General features: G+C 40.3%; 1 protein-coding gene across 1 annotated transcript in view; it reads right to left on the bottom strand.

Annotated features, from left to right (window-relative positions):
- Positions 1–18115, bottom strand: part of DNAH6 (dynein axonemal heavy chain 6) — a 271992-nt gene that overhangs the window by 239919 nt on the left and 13958 nt on the right. The window contains exon 4 of the mRNA XM_086326512.1: positions 14209–14471. Coding sequence (XP_086182638.1) covers positions 14209–14471 — 263 coding nt within the window. The remainder of the gene's footprint in view (positions 1–14208; positions 14472–18115) is intronic.

The raw sequence follows: 18115 nt of genomic DNA, 5'->3' as shown, positions 1-18115 counted from the left end.
AGAGAACTAGGGGGCTGGTGGGCTGTGGACTGGGAGAATCTCAAACGTCTTTCCCCCAATTCAGTGCTGTAACAGAAGAATTTCAACTTGCTTAGCTCCTACCTAACAGCACTGTCTGACTTTGTCTGTGTTCTGACTGACTCACAGCAGAAACAGTTGGGAAAATGCCAGGTACTACATGTTGCTGGTAAGTTGTATAGAAAATGTTGAAATGTTTTTCCTTTTTTCTTTGTTAACAGCTTAACATATAATTAGGACATTCTTCAAGTGATTCTCTACAAAGAGGGAAATTTCAACTTGTCTCTGAAACTGTAATCAACCTTAGATGTTTCATTAACTTCTGTCATCTAACCAACCTAAAAGCAAGAAAAACTGTTCACTAATGGCCCTGGTGTGTGCGTGTCTAGAAAACTTACTCTGTGTGTGTCTATATGCTACTAAGGCCCTTCGATTGATAGAAGATAGCAGGCGTGGTCCATGATGTTGAATTTTAACTTATTGGTTCTCAGTGCCACAAAGAGATCCTTTTTATTTACATTTTCCTGCCTACTTTGGCCACCTCATGTGAAGAGCTGACTCATTGGAAAAGACTCTGATGCTGGGAGAGATTGGGGGCAGGAGGAGAAGGGGACGACAGAGGATGAGATGGCTGGATGGCATCACCGACTTGGTGGATGTGAGTCTGAGTGAACTCTGGGAGTTGGTGATGGACAGGGAGGCCTGGCGTGGGGCGATTCATGGGGTCGCAAAGAGTCGGACACGACTGAGCGACTGAACTGACTGACTGACTGACCTATTCAAGATTCTCATTCTCAAATCCGTAAGCCTTTTCCTCCACTCTACATCTCTACTCCTCACAGGGCAAACACACACATGAGAGTCTTTTTAAAATTTGGATCATCAGCATAAAAATCACCTGGGCTGCTTAAGAATCCAGATTTCTGGGTCCAACACAGAACCGGAATCTTTATGTATAGAACTTGAAAGTCTAGCTTGGCACATATACTGTGTGATTCTGACACACAATAATGTTTGTAACCACTGAATTCTATTTGAAAGCAAATCAACAACAACAAAAACATGGTGGTGACATGATGAGCTCTCTTTCGTACCTTCACGTGAAAATCTTGTCCCAGAACTTCCCTGGTGGTCCAGTGGCTAAGGCAACATGCTCCCAGCGCCGGGGACCCAGGTTGGATACCTGGTCATGGAACTAGATGCCACATGCCACAACTAAGAGCTCACATGCCACAACTCAAGATCCCACGTGCTCCAACTACGACCTGGCGCAGCTAAATAAATAGTAAGTTAAAATAAGTATTTTTTTAAAGAAAAACTTCACTGTACCTTCACTGTGTTTTATCCCCTTGAGTACATTTTTCATGCTTTCCTCCAAAGACAGATGGAGAGGTTTCACATCACCTTTTTCTGCCTCTCCTTGTATTTGAATACTTTTTCTCTGCATTTAAAAATGTATAGAACTTCACTTTAAGTTGTAGAAAGCTTTCCTTTAGCTTCCTTTATTTTCTTGACCCTGTTGCCCACTTAACTTAAAATCCCCTGTCATCGTCCTTCTCTTAAACTTCCTGTATAATGGTTGTATCCACCCCATCCATTCCTTCTTGTTGTTCAGTTGCTAAGTCATGTGTGACTCATGGACTGCAGCACATCAGGCTTCCCTGTCCATCACTCTGTCCCGGAGTTTGCTCAAACTCATGTCCATTGAGTTGCCGATGCCATTTAACCATCTCATCCTCTGCCACCCCCTTCTCCTCTTGCCCTCAGTCTTTCCCATCATCAGGGTCTTTTCCAATGAGTGGGTCTTTTCATCAGGTGGCCAAAGTATCAGAGCCTCAGCTTCAACATCAGTCCTTCCAATGAATATTCAGTGTTGATTTCCTTTAGGATTGACTGGTATGATCTCCTTGCAGTCCAAGGAACTCTTAAGAGTCTTCTCCAACACCACAGTCGAAAGCATCAATTCTTTGACACTCAGCCTTCTTTATGGTCCGACTCTTACATCTGTACATGACTACCAGAGAAATGATAGCTTTGACTATATCGACCTTTGTCGGCCAAGTGATGTCTCTGCTTTTGAATATGCTGTTTAGGTTTGTCATAGCTTTCCTTCTTAAAGTTTCTGAAAACGAGTCTTGTTCCTCACTACTCTAATACAGTGATTCTCTTGAGGATCAGCAGGACTTTCCTTTAAGCCCGATCCATTTGGTAGGCAGAAGGGACAGCAGGGTCAAGGAAAGCTTTACAAAAGTTAAAGAAGCATATGCACAGTTCTCTGGAATCCTATTCTGCTGAGACTCTCTAGTTTATTCCTGAGAGGCTGAACCCTAAATATACTCCTGGACTGCTGTGCTGGACTCCTGGACTCCTCACATTGTAAACCTCGACATTCATCTGTTTCAGGAATTGATCCTCTACTCCGAAGTGAGGGCTGCCTATTCAGGACTTCTTGGCATTCAGAATTCGCCTCAAATTTCAACAGCTTCCTTTGTTTTTGTTTTTATTTGTTTATTTATTTTTTGGCTTTGTGTGGCTTGCAGGATAGTTCCCTGACCCGGGAATGAACCCGTGCCCTCACCATTGAAAGTGTAGGGTCCTAACCACTGGATCACCAGGGAATGCCCTCAGCTGCCTCCTTTGGATGTTTGTTTCATCAAGGCCTTTCTTTGAGAAAATAACCAGGAAAATTAGTCTTCCTTTAAGACCTCAAAAGAGAACTTAACTTTTTTAATTGCTGTGCTCTAAAATTCCTACTTTGCTGATAAATGACTTTAGGACCCAACTAACTTAAACAGAGATCCTTGGACAGTTAATCAGGCTGAGAAGAATGTCTTGAATAAAATTATACTTAACTGTGTTTTACTGGAAAAAAAAAGATGCTTGTTGTCTTGTCTTGCTGTTCAATGTAGAATCGTGGAATTCCTTATCAAATTATTCTTTGGTAGACTCTCTGTCCATGTGAAATGAAACTTAGACTCAAGGCTTCTATAAATGTCCAAAGAATGTGTCTTGTTAAGAGACTTGCATGGCCTATCGTGGGAGGTCATCCACTGTCCTGTTATTCTTCATTTCAGATGAACAAAATCTACTGTGGTTCTAAAAAGCATTAATTTTTTATCTTGATTTTTCTAAAACAATCTCAATGTGATTTGATATTTCAAATAGCATCTTTATCCGTTGTTAGTGATAGAACATGGATCCGTCTTTATCTGTTGGTAGTTACAGAACATGCATCCGTTCATCTTTAAACAGATGCACTAGACTAAGACTGCAAAAGTATGAGCCTTCTGATCGAGAATTTTGAACAGCCCCCTACTGCTTATGTCATTAAATCCAAATTATTCTGCCGGCTGTTGTGGCACTCTTCTGTCCACGTTAGTTCCTTCTCTGCCCACACAATTGCCCTTTTTAATCAGGCTGGTCTCGAAATCATCTTAGGCTTAAGACGGTCGTCTCAGCACATCTTAGACTGTGCCAGAACACGTGTGCATGTCTTTGTCCACCTGTTCCCTTTGCCCCTCCTGATTTCTACAAACAAGTGACTAATTCCTTACCTGCTTTTAGGTGCTGGGGTGAATTAGATGAGTCAAATCTAAGCTGTCTCATTATTACACAGTTTTAATCACAGTTTATTACATAATTTTATGATTTGAACATGTTTATTGGACAAAGGTAAACAAGCAAGAGCCTGGAAAGAAATTAGCTATTTCCTGAGTTTCGCATTTGTAAACCTCAGTCTATCTGATGATGGTCAGTATCATGATTCAGTATGCATTTAGATCTAACTTTAACTAGAGAAGGGTAATGGCTTGCTTTGCTTCTGGTATGATTAACCAGAAATGGTAAAAATAACTGATAAGGAACTCCTAGAATATTAGACTAAAGCATAACTTCCAAGTTTCTTCAATAGTACAGTGCTCTACGGTCAATGGTTTTCAAAGTATGGTCCTTGGAACAGCAGCATCAACATTATGTGGGAACTGCAAATTCTTATGCCTCCTCCAGACCAACTGAATCAGAAACTGGGGATGGTTAACAATCTACATTTTAGCAAACCCTTTAGGGCCTGCTGGAGAACCACTGTTCTAGCTCCATGGCCTACAACTCTGATTGAATATTGGGATCATCTCATGAGTTTTAAAGAAATGCTGTTGCTTGGGCTGCACAACAAACCAATTAAATATAACTCTGTGGGTGGGTACTGGGTGATTCTAGAAGCCAAAGCTGAGAACCACTGCTCTAGGTTCTTCAAATTTTTTGTATAAAATGAAATAATCATCCACTAAATTGCAACATCGCCAAAATGGTGTGTGTGTGTGTGTGTGTGTACATCTGTGTGTATATTGAAAGGAAGACATTCTGAAACTGGGATTTTTGATGATTCCAAGTGAAAATACTAAAGATCCATGGTGTTTCCACTTGATTGAAATTTCTACATGGACTAGCCCAAGAAAGCTGTCACTGTGTTAGGCAACCTGGGAAGGTTTCTGATAATGTGGCTTGAAAATGATCTTTTCCTTATTATATAACATATGCCTCATTATAGTGTTTTTTTTAATAGTTAGGACTTCATGTAACTAGAAACGCTTTCACTTGAGAAAGCTGATATTTATCTGCATATTCTGTTTTAGGCTACTAAACATGTAATCTAGATGAAAGCATAGAATAGCTTTAGTTTGAAATTTTAAAAGCTGTCTAAAAAATATTTTAACGTAACAGGCTTAGAGACTATCCGAAAACCAACTCGATCACTTAGAAAGTAATATGGCCTGAGCCCAGTATAGACTTTTATATCGTCCTAAGTCATATAACTACGTTTCATAGAATTCTAATCCCAACAGGTATCCCACAAGAATGGGTTCTTTGGTTAAACAGGCTACAGTCCATAGGGTTGCAAAGAGTCAGACACAGCCGAACTGATTTAGCATACACTCAGGCACCTAGAGAAGGCAATGGCACCCCACTCCAGTACTCTTGCCTGGAAAATCCCATGGACAGAGGAGCCTGGTAGGCTGCAGTCCATGGGGTCGCTAAGAGTCAGACACGACTGAGCGACTTCACTTTCACTTTTCATTTTCATGCATTGGAGAAGGAAATGGCAACCCACTCCAGTATTCTTGCCTGGAGAATCCCAGGGACGGGGGAGCCTGGTGGGCTGCCATCTATGGGGTTGCATAGAGTCGGACACGACTGAAGTGACTTAGCCGCAGCAGCAGCAGCAGGCACCTAGAAGGCTAGGACAGGAAGTACTTCCTGCCTTCTAAGCAGGATCAAGCTTTGCTTTTGCATGGGACTCCTTGCAGCAATCCAACGGCCACCACAAGCTCTCCTTTCCCAAGGTGACAACTCAGATGCTAGGACATGAGATACACAATGGGTCCACTCTGGCTTAAGAGGAGTCCGTATTTCTTCCAATAAGTTTAAGCACAGATTTTAGGGTTCCTGCAGAGACATGCCCAGAGAAAGAACCAGTGTACTATGGGAAGTACAAAGCTATGGCTCCCCATCAGTTATTTATAATTCATTTTTAGTTCCTCTCAATACAGATATAATTTAGCAGTCAGGGGTCATTTTTTATCATAAGCAATGTTGCCTAGAAACAACTGATATACTACTTTGTATCAGGTTACCAGGGGAACAGAGCTTCAGAGTTAATCAAAGGTCAGATTCTCATGCTTCCCCCATTTGTATGTTCTAACACGTCTGAACAATGATAACATTTTACAAGGCACACTGGCGAAGACTTAATTATAATTTCTTTATACTATAATAAGAAAAATAAAACATGAAATATTCAGGGAAATATTCAATATTGAATTTTATGAAAAGTCCAGATAAAATCTTAGCTCATAAACAACTGCACCTGTGACCATGGCTTTTTTGAAGTAGACACTGCATTTTTAATCAAGACATGATGGGTAGTCGGTTCAAATTCTTAATAATCACCACTGCTAAGGAATACTGTTTATAGAAATAGGAGATAGCAAGTGGCAGGTGATGATTTATTGCTCTGTCTCCAATGAATAGAAACTCCCTTCGCCACTGATCAGAATTTGGATCACCTGTTCGTTTGAAATTATGCACCAAAGGTACCACTGTTCTTTAATTCTAACAGCTTTTCCTTTTCTTTCTTTGATGATTGCCATGTTGAAATTTCTTATTACAAAATGACTTAAAACCTAGTCAAGCATTTCCACATGAAGTATTTCAGAAACAATGGTGAAGCTTTGTCTCAGACATAGATGTTACTCTGTTTGACTTCATAACTTTTACTTAAGTTTAAATTCTTAACAATAACTTAAAAAAATCACTAGAGAGCATTTGAAATTTCACCTTTTCAAAGCTGAATTTTTGCTGTGAATTCCTAATCTTCATCAGTATGTGTTAATATGTTTTCAGGAACCTTTAATAATTTTTTATAAAGTTCATTCAGGTACTCAAATGTCAGTTAAGTAACCCAGCTGTGAAACTAAAAACTGACTTTTACTAAATCCACAAAGTTGAATCATTTGCAAAATACGTTCCAATTCTTAACAAAATTCTGCCTTGGGATCACCTATGCACTTAAGTCTGAAACAACAAATAATGGTATTCTGTTCCTATATCTTTGTAAAAGGCGTAAAAACAAAAGGTCAGGCGGTGACTTGGAATTTATTATAGTCACAATTTTGATAATATTACTTAATTTGGAATTCATAACTGCAGAGAAACATTTACATATGGGAGTTCTTTTGTGAATAAAATAATGTATCTTAATCTCAGAATTATCAGAATAAACTCTACATGGAAAATATATTTTAAAGAAGTATTTCCATAATATCTCATTTTCTTTGGATATTTCGACCCCAGTAGCTTTTCTCCCGGAGAAGGCACTGGCAACCCACGCCAGTACTCTTGCCTGGAAAATCCCATGGACAGAGGAGCCTGGTAGGCTGCAGTCCATGGGGTCGCTAGGAGTCGGACACGACTGAGCGACTTCACTTTCACTTTCCACTTTCATGCATTGGAGAAGGAAATGGCAACCCACTCCAGTGTTCTTGCCTGGAGAATCCCAGGGATGGGGGAGCCTGGTGGGCTGCTGTCTATGGGGTCGCACAGAGTCAGACACGACTGAAGTGACTTAGCAGCAGCAGCAGCAACAGCAGTTTTCCTCCCTAAGAACAAACTTCTTCCAAATTATTTCATTGCAGGGATTGTGGAGCTGTTATCTAGCAGTTATTAATGTCTGCACAGTCATCAATATGCAGTAAAATTTTAATAACGTCCTCAGCTGTGGTCATCTCTGTTAGGTAACAGGTGGAGCTAATGGTATTGCTGATTGATTTCCTTTGCTTTTCTGGTTCCAAATAGAGTAAATAATTTCCACACAGACTGGTAAAATTGCAATTCTGCAAAAGAATGTCTTTCTAATATTAGATATTAACTTTGTATTTTTTTTTTTGACTTCATAAAGTGGCATGCAAGAATCTTAGTTCCTAGATCAGAGATTGAACCTGTACCTCCTGCAGTAGAAGCAGAGGTCATAACCAGTGGACTGCCAGGGAAGTCCCTGAAATTTGAATTCTTGCATTCCTAGCTTCTTGAGCTTCTTGACCAGATGGTAATCTAAAAATGGAATTTGGTTTCATATTTTGTTCTTGCACATGCCTTTGAAAGTTCAAACCCTTTAGGGGCAGGGTGGATATCTTTCAGTAAGGTGTTGATATAGCTTTCTCAGTGCTACTGATTCATTTGATAGCATTTTCATACTAATGAGATATTTTTTAAAAAGGACAGGAAAATTACTGTGGTTCATAAATCCAATTTGAGTTATCCTAATTATGTTGCCTAATTGCTAATCTTTTCTTTTTTGAACACTGTGCTTATCTTAATTAATTTATTCCATTTCCTCTCTGAGCATAACTTTGTATGGGTGTCTCAGTAATGGTATAGCATATCTTTGTTTGGGTTTTTTTTTTTTTGCTATGAGAGTACAACTTCCAATGATTCCTAGTTGGTATCTCAGTTCCACCTCTCTTCATCAATTTTCTATTGAGAAGAAAGCATTATTTTGCATTTGTTCTGGAAAAATTCAATAGGTTTATCTGAGAACAGATTATTGTGCTAGATTTGGAAATGATAGAAAATGTTTCCATGCCTTCCATTATTCTTTGAAGCAAATTCTCAGTCTCATGGGGGTCTCATGGACTCCTCAGAGTTTCATTTTGAGAGGCAGTAGAGCAGAGAAATTAAGAGTGTACATTCCAAAGTCAGCCAGACTGTCATTTACTTATTGTACAATCTGGGGCAAGTTAATTAACCATTTTGTGTCTTATCTGTAAAACAGAGGTAATAAATACATTTATTTCACATTATTGTGAGGATTAAAAAATATATACGTATATATGTGTGTATATATATGTATATACTTTGCTTGGAATGCAGTAAACACCAATAAATCATCACCTCTTATGACATGAAAATGTGATGGTTCCACTAGGTGTCCTCTCACAAAATGGGTATATAACCAACAGCCATTTCTCCATACCTCATGGCTACTTCTCGATTACAATCACTCTTGTTCAAGGTCAAAGTCCTAACAAAATGGAATTACTTTGTCTTGATCTGTGTTCTCTATGCCTTTCACCCTCTCTAGTTTCTGATCTTTAACCTAGTTTCCTCTAACTTGCCCTGGACCTGAACAGAGTCACCATTATGCCCTCTTGCTGGACAAGATAATTTGCAGCATACTTGTATACAGTCCATGGAATTCTCCAGGCCAGAATACTGGAGTGGATAGCCTTTTCCTTCTCCAGGGGATCTTCCCAAGCCAGGGATCAAACCCAGGTCTCCTTCATTGAAGGCAGATTCTTTACCAGCTGAGCCAAGACAGAAGCCCAAGAATACTGGAGTGGGTAGCCTATCCTTTTCCAGAGGATCTTCCTGACCCAGGAATTGAACCAGGGTCTCCTGCATTGCAGGCGGATTCTTTACCAACTGAGCTACCAGGGAAGTCCCACCAGGGCAATATTCCAACATATTTACAAAAGCTTATTCTTGACAAAATTGTTATGCCTAACATATTCTACTAGATTGATTTTTTAGAATAAACTTGATAAATGTAACTATTTTTCTCATTTAAAGGGACTGTGGTAGAAATTAACATTGTGGAACCGCACATTTAATGTATTTTACTAAACTTAAAAAATTATGTGAAGATATTATATTTTATCACATTATTTTTAAAAGGAAGTTGGTATAACGTGTCCTTATCTCATTGATCCAGTATTTACTACTTTTAACTTCCAATTTAGCTGCTTCCTACTACATAGCATCCAAATAATCATCTTTACTCATAAGGTTTATAATATTTGGAGTTCAGGCTGGGAGGAAAATTTAACATCCAACCTAAAACATGATAAAATAACAAACTGTGATTAGAACAATATCTTCTTAAATGAGTCCAGAAAAGTATAAAGGATCAATTCAATTCTCTTAGTAAAAGTTCATTAGTCCAGAAAGGCAATTAATTTCCTGAATCACATTAAAAAAAAAACTGTTTCCATATTCATCTTCAATACTTCATCTTCTGCTAGTAAATAGATGAGAATCAATTTTCAGTTCAGTTCAGTTCAGTCACTCAGTCATGTCTGACTCTTTGTGACTCCGTGAATCGCAGCACGCCAGGCCTCCCTGTCCATCACCAACTCCCAGAGTTCACTCAGACTCACGTCCATCGAGTCAGTGATGCCATCCAGCCATCTCATCCTCTGTCGTCCCCTTCTCCTCCTGCCCCCAATCCCTCCCAGCATCAGAGTCTTTTCCAGTGAGTTAACTCTTCACATGAGGTGGCCAAAGTACTGGAGTTTCAGCTTTCGCATCAGTCCTTCCAAAGAAATCCCAGGGCTGATCTCCTTCAGAATGGACTGGTTGGATCTCCTTGCAGTCCAAGGGACTCTCAAGAGTCTTCTCCAACACCACAGTTCAAAAGCATCAATTCTTTGGCGCTCAGCTTTCTTCACAGTCCAAATCTCACATCCATACATGACCACTAGAAAAACCATAGCCTTGACTAGACGGACCTTTGTTGGCAAAGTAATGTCTCTGCTTTTGAATATGTTATCTAGGTTGATCATAACTTTCCTTCCAAGTAGTAAGCGTCTTTTAATTTCATGGCTGAAGTCACCATCTGAAGTGATTTTGGAGCCCCCCAAAATAAAGTCTGACAGTGTTTCCACTGTTTCCCCATCTATTTGCCATGAAGTGATGGGACCAGATGCCATGATCTTCGTTTTCTGAATGTTGAGTTTTAAGCCAACTTTTTCACTCTTCTCTTCCACCTTCATCAAGAGGCTTTCCTCTTCACTTTCTGCCATAAGGGTGGTATCATCTGCATATCTGAGGTTATTGATATTTCTCCCAGCAATCTTGATTCCAGCTTGTGCTTCTTCCAGCCCAGCGTTTCTCATGATGTACTCTGCATAGAAGTTAAATAAGCAGGGTGACAATATACAGCCTTGATGTACTCCTTTTCCTATTTGGAACCAGTCTGTTGTTCCATGTCCAGTTCTAACTGTTGCTTCCTGACATGCATATAGGTTTCTCAAGAGGCAGGTCAGGTGGTCTGGTATTCCCATCTCCTTCAGAATTTTCCACAGTTTATTGTGATCCACACAGTCAAAGGCTTTGGCATAGTCAATAAAGCAGAAATAAATGTTTTTCTAGAACTCTTTTGCTTTTTCGATGATCCAGCGGATGTTGGCAATTTGGTCTCAATTTTAAGTTTGGCAAAATCTGATCTGACTCCTCTCATAATGGGTAATTAATCACAAATGGCACTCCTTGATGTCTGGATTATTGGACATTTTTTTTAAAAAGAGGAAATTGTGTCTCTTCTGGGGAGCTGATCTCTGGCTGTGACCCTCCCGGTGGATGTCAACCATCCAGAAACACAAGAAGTCTTGGTTAGCAATGAAGTCTGCAATCTTGAAAAAGAAGAATGGACCTGGAGGAATCAACCTGCCTGACTTCAGGCTCTACTACAAAGCCACAGTCATCAAGACAGTATGGTACTGGCACAAAGACGAAATATAGATCAATGGAACAAAATAGAAAGTCCAGAGATAAATCCATGCACCTACGGACACCTTATCTTTGACAAAGGAGGCAAGAATATACAATGGAGAAAAGACAATCTCTTTAACAAGTGGTGCTGGGAAAACTGGTCAACCACTTGTAAAAGAATGAAACTAGAACACTTTCTAACATCATACACAAACTAAATTCAAAATGGATTAAAGATCTAAACGTAAGACCAGAAACTACTAAACTTCTAGAGGAAAACATAGGTAAAACACTCTCCGACATAAACCACAGCAGGATCCTCTGTGACCCACCATCCAGAATATTGGAAATAAAAGCAAAAATAAACAAATGGGACCTAATTAAACTTAAAAGCTTCTGCACAACAAAGGAAACTATAAGCAAGATGAAAAAACAGCCTTCAGAATGGGAGAAAATAATAGCAAATAAAGCAACTGACAAAGAATTAATCTCAAAAATATACAAGCAACTCCTGCAGCTCAATTCCAGAAAAATAAATGAACCAATCAAAAAGTGGGCCAAAGAACTAAACAGACATTTCTACAAAGAAGACATACAAATGGCTAACAAACATATGAAAAGATGCTCAACATCACTCATTATCAGAGAAATGCAAATCAAAACCACAATGAGGTACCATTTCACACCAGTCAGAATGGCTGCTATCCAAAAGTCTACAGGCCAGTCAGAATGGCTGCTATCCAAAAGTCTACATGCTGGAGAGGGTGTGGAGAAAAGGGAACCCTCTTACACTGTTGGTGGGAATGCAAACTAGTACAGCCACTATGGAGAAGAGTGTGGCAATTCCTTAAAAAACTGGAAATAGAACTGCCATACAACCTAGCAATCCCACTGCTGGGCATACACATCGAGGAAACCAGAATTGAAAGAGACACGTGTACCCCAATGTTCATCTCAGCACTGTTTATAATAGCCAGGACATGGAAGCAATCTAGATGTCCATCAGCAGATGAATGGATAAGAAAACTGTGGTACATATATACAATGGAGTATTACTCAGCCATTAAAAAGAATACATTTGAATCAGTTCTAATGAGATGGATGAAACTGGAGCCTATTATACAGAGTGGAGTAAGTCAGAAAGAAAAACATCAATACAGTATACTAACGCATATATATGGAATTTAGAAAGATGGTAATGATAACCCTGTATGCGAGATAGCAAAAGAGACACAGATGTATAGAACAGCCTTTTGGACTCTGTGGGAGAGGGAGAGGGTGGGATGATTTGGGGGGAATGTCATGGAAACATGTTAATATCATATAAGAAATGAATCACCAGTCCAGGTTTGATACAGGATCCTTAGGGCTGGTGCACTGGGATGACCTGGAGGGATGGTAAGGGGAGGGAGGTGGGAGGGGGGTTCAGGATGGGGAACACATGTACACTTATGGTGGATTCAAGTCAATGTATGGCAAACCAATACAATATTGTAAAGTAAAATAAATAAATAAACAGAAAAAAAGAGGAAACTGTGAAAACATTTCACATATTACTCAAGAAGTATTTGTAAAAATTAACAAATAAACAGTTTTTTTTCTGAGTCACTCTTTAAGATTCATAACCTCTTCTCCAAAAACTTACAAAAAACTAGAAAAAAAATAATAAGGTACTGGCTGAATAACAATACTATTAAAGGGATTTTTTTAAACATGAAATGGCTTTATATTCCATTGTATGTTAATTCTGCCATCTTAAAAAAACAAATATACCTCTTATTTTAAGAAAAGCATATGTATACATGTAGCTGATTCATGCTGCTGTATAGCAGAAACTAAAACAACATTGGTGGGGAAATTAAGATCCCACACGTCATGGGGTGTGGCCAAAAAAAAAACCCCAAGACAAACAAAAAACCTCTAAAAAGCAAAAAAAGAAACTACAGTGCTGAGTAAGGAAGACGAGAACTCCTAGAAGAAACTTATATCTTCCTGTTCAGCAGAGACTGGGATAGGCAGCTCAAAGAATTTGGTGGCAAAGCTCAACTACAATGACCTTCAAGGAAAGACCATCTCAACAACTGTGAAGTGAAGTGAAGTTGCTCAGTCGTGTCCAACTCTTTGCGACCCCATGGACTGTAGCCTACCGGGCTCCTCCATCCCTGGAATTCTCCAGGCAGGAATACTGGAGTGGGTTGCCATTTCTTTCTCCAGGAGGTCTTCCCAACCCAGGGATCGAACCTGGGTCTCCCGTATTGCAGGCAGACGCTTTACCATCCTAGCCACCAGGGAAGTCCAACAACTGTGTTCATTCCAACTAAACAACCATGGGCTTCCCAGGTGGCGCTAGTGGTCAAGAACTTGCCTTCCCATGCAGGAGACATGAGATGTGGGTTCGATCCGTAGGTGGGAAGATCCCCTGGAGGAGGGCATGGCAACCCACACCAGTATTCCTGCCTGGAGAATCCCATGGACAGAGGAGCCTGGAGGGCTACAGTGTATAGGGCCGCAAAGAGTCAGACATGACTGAAGTGACTTAGCACTCACACATGCAAACAACCATAGAGGAAGGCTGGCGTCACCTTTAAGCCCTATTTGCCTGTTGTGCTCAACTTTAAATCAGTTCGGAGACTCTCATTTGGGTGACTCTTCAAATTATTTCAACAACAAATGTATGTTTAGTAACAATAGAGAGTATATGTGAGTGTGTGTGTACTATTAATCTATATAAATACCTGAAATTATCGTTCATTTTACTTTAAAAAACTTTATTTCTACTCTATTAAGGAAAGCTGAAATGACAAGTAAAAAAAATCACGTATCATCCATTTTTTAATGCATGCCCTCTTCTTTTCTCAGTAATCACAAAATATCAAAATTGTTTGTAATACTGATTAAAGAAAATGGTATTACATTAATATAACATATAAGAAGCACAGCAGTATATCACTCCATAAAAAGTCTATAAGTAAAGATAAATGGGCAAAATAAGTAAAACTGTTGATTAAGATTCATTTGTCATTGGATGAAAACCAAAATTATAACTTATCCTGTAAATCATTAATACTCAATTGATTATGGATAACACTTGCAACCTTATTTGTAATTTTTACTGCTAAATAAATTGCTTCATAAAAGAGAACTCACTTCAGATTATATGTATCGTATTCAATGGAAGATCTTGGCACGGCGGAGATCATATAAAGAAATCCGATGTGTTCGTTTTCACGGATTATTTTAACGATCTGCAAGGGATCTCGAATGTTGGCTTTAATGACTTCTTCTCGGTCATGGAAATAGTACTTAGGGTAAGTTAAGGAACTAGTCTCGTAGAGGCCTCTTCTTCCAGTGCCGCCGGTACGTGACAGTTTAGCAGGAGAGGGAGACAAGTCAGCAGAGGGCCACTGGGTCTAAACAAAGCCAATTTTTCAAAAAGTGAGTTTTTTAATACATAGTATCAAGTGTATATATGTCAATCCCAATCTCCCAATTTATCCCACTTCCCTCTTCATCTCTTGGTGTCCATACATTTGTTCTCTTATATCTGTGTTTCTATTTCTGCTTTGCAACCATATTCCAATAAAAATTAACAAGAAATAGGGGTTTCCCTGGTGGCTCAGGCGTAAAGAATCTGCCTGCCAACGCAGGAGACATGGGTGGGGTTCGGTCCCTGGTCCAGGAAGATTCCACACTGTAGCGGAGCAACAGACCTTGATAGACACAACTATTGGGCCTGCGCTCTAGAGCCCAGGAACCGCAACTTCTGAGCCCGTGTGCCCCAGCCACTGAAGCCAGCACACCCTAGCGCCTGTGCTCCACAACGAGAAGCCACCGCAAGAAAAGTGATCGCACTGCAGCAAAGAGTAGCTCCTGCTCGCCACAACTAAAGAAAAGCCTGAGTGGCAACGAAGACCCAGCCAATAAGTAAATAAACAAAATTATTTAAAAAATAAAATTAAAAAATAAAACCCGAGTAAAAAACATGAGCTTTGCCGGGCTGGGGTGGGGGGGGAGGGGGGCGTGGAACTACATATATAAGTGACAACCATTAACCTCCAGGACTAATTACCACACTGCCTACGTCTAGGGCTTAAAGGCAAACATTTTTTAACTGAAAAAATTCTAATTATCATTTGGCAGTGATATATCCCTGTCGGTACCCCTACCCAGATATCTGTCCTCCTCTCACAAACCGCCCCAGCCTCGACTCCCATTGCCTTCTCCACTTCCTTTTTCAGTGTTTCTCGCATCAAAATGCTCCCAGCTTCCTGGTATTCATGGGAGCCCAGCACTCCCCTTGCTCAGCTGCTCTGCATCTCCCCTGACCATGGCCTTTCCCTTCAACATCCTCTTCCTTCTGACGACCATGATGTTTTCCTGTGAGTGACATCTTGGACCACTGTCATCGTAACTCATGATAAACTATTTTTAGTGACTGTGAAGGGCTGGTACATTGAGTATTGGGAATCAATATGTCATAGCCTTAGAGAAGGAGATATATAACTACCTTACAGTTGCTTTTCTGGAGTCAGTGCTTCTCACAGGTCAGTGTGCATGAGAATTTCCCCGGGGCTTCCTGTTCAAATGGAGATTTGCCAGCCAGTGTGTGTGCCCGCGTGTGGGGGGGGGGGGGGGGGGGGCGGGGGGATGCGGGGAGTGGGGCGCGGGGGCGCAGAGCCTGAGATTCTGCATTTCTCACTTGCTCCCAAGAAATGCCATGCTGCTGGTCCTTGACCACAAGTGGAGCTCCAAGGCCCAGCCCCACCACGTTCACATAACTTGAGTGCGTGCATAGGCGCTCAATTATGTCCGACTCTTTGCGACACCATGGACGGTAGCCCACAAGGCTCATACTGCTGAGCTTTGCTCCAATTCCTGGGTCCCACTGTCTGCCCTCAGTTCCACCCCTGCTCCTTTGCTCCTGCCCCTTTGGGACACCGTCACAAATCCTCTCTTCCTGAGGAGGAGGTTGATGACTGTGTTTGAGGGAATGTGACATCAACTCCAACAGTCGACCCTTTGTCTCTCTGACAGGACTGACTGGCTTTAAGATAAAAAAACTCACCACTGCAGACCCACTTTGATGAACAATTGAGGTTCGTATATAAATGACATCTTTATTGTCTATTAGCATAGTTAGTAGAAGGTGCCATTTCCGCAGGAGAGTTATTACCATAAGCCCCCTGGAACAACCTCCCCAAAAGATGTGTATTCATAGAGGTCATTATTCTCCATCTCTGATTAAATACCCTACCGAGTAGGAGTTTCAGAAGAGAATCCTGGGAAGTTCAGAGCTAAAGGACATACATCTTTGAACTCAAAATATAAAACGTGCTTCTTTCACTTACTGACCAAGCATAGTAGCAAAGATACTGTTTTCTTATGTAAAAGAAGAGGCCAAACCAGATGCCAGAACCAGAGAAAATACACATTGCTTTGTCTCAACCTTTCAACATGAGCAGTGATCAACTTTTTTTATGAGACAAGAGTGCTAATACTTTAACAGGAAATGTTTTTATTTTCTTTATTATATCCCTTAGAAAAGTATACTGCATTCTAAGTGAAAGATTTCTTCAATAATAGGCCTAGATAGTTACATTTTATTTCTAATTATGTAACTCGGTATGAAGATGTCATTTACTGTAAACAGTCACACAAGTTTGGATTTTGCAGGGGTTGGGGGGAGGGAAATAAAATGTAGAAGAGCTATCATACTCCTCTATGATGGATGCCCGGTCCAACTGATAATGTGCTCATGTGCTCATTCGTGGCTGACTCTTTGTGACCCCATGGACTGTAGCCCACCAGGTTCCTCTGGCCATCAAATTTTCCAGGCAAGCATATTGGAGTGGGTTGCCATTTCCTTCTCCAACTGATAATCAATTTTCCTTAATTACCAGAAGCAAACCCTGTAACTTTCCTCCCTCCCTCCCTCCTTCCTCATTTATTCCCTCCCTCCCTTCCTTCCTTCTTTCCTTCCTTATCTCCCAGGAAATCCTCATTGTTACATATCCACTCTAAACTCATTCTGAGAAATCAATACCCAGAAAAATAAATATTTTTCAAAATAAATATCCTTCTTTTAAATGAAACATCCCTTTTTCCACATTTCCCTTCAAACTCTCTTTACTGAATTCTTCACTTAGTTATAGTTACAACCAAACATAACTCATAACGTATTCCTTTTCAGTTGCTTCCTTCATTCCAGATGTGCACAAAATCTCTCTTTAATTTTTCTAATTAAAAAATTTGTTTTTGGAGTTGATTTGGGGGGCTTCCATGGTGGCTCAGGGGTAAAGAATCTGCCTGCCAATGCAGAAGATGCAGGTTCAATCCCTGGGTTGGGAAGATCCCCTGAAGAAGGAAATGGCAACTCATTCCAGTATTCTTGTCTGGGAAATCCCATGGACAGGGGAGCCTGGCCAGCTACAGTCCATGGGGTTGCAGAGTCGGGCACAACTTATGTGGCTAAGCATGCACGCACAGTTGATTTACAATGTTTTATTAACTTCTACTGGACAGCAAAGTGATTCAGTTATACATATGTGTGTGCATGCTAGATCTCTTCAGCTGTATCCAACTCTTCGTCACCCTATGGAATGTAGCCCGCCAGACTCCTCTGTCCATGGGTTTCTCCAGGCAAGAATACTGGAGTGGGTTGCCATGACCTTCTCCAGGGGATCTTCCCCACCCAGGGATTGAACCTGAGTCTCTTACATCTCGTGCACTGGCAGGCAGGTTCTTTATCACTAGTGCCATCAGGGAAGTCCTCAGTCAAACATATATATTTTCTTTTTCATATTCTTTCCCATTATGGTTTATCACAGGATATCGAATATAGTTCCCTGTGCTATAGAGTAGGACCTTGTTTTTTATACTTCCTATATATAATAGTGTGCATAATCTCTCTCTTTTTAAAATTCAACTTACTTTATATCAAATGAATTAATAATCTTTCTCAGTCCCACTTAAAATATCTCATTTTCTCTAATTCACAGAAACCAAAGTTATACAATTTCATGTAAAGATTTCACTTGCCAATGCAGGAGATGCA

Source organism: Bos grunniens, chromosome 11 (assembly GCF_055505025.1).
Source record: "Bos grunniens cultivar Pamir isolate PY7600 chromosome 11, Bosgru_T2T1.0, whole genome shotgun sequence".
NCBI lineage: Eukaryota > Metazoa > Chordata > Mammalia > Artiodactyla > Bovidae > Bos > Bos grunniens.
Note: the sequence above shows the minus strand (reverse complement) of the source record. Positions and strands in the feature narration are given on the sequence as shown.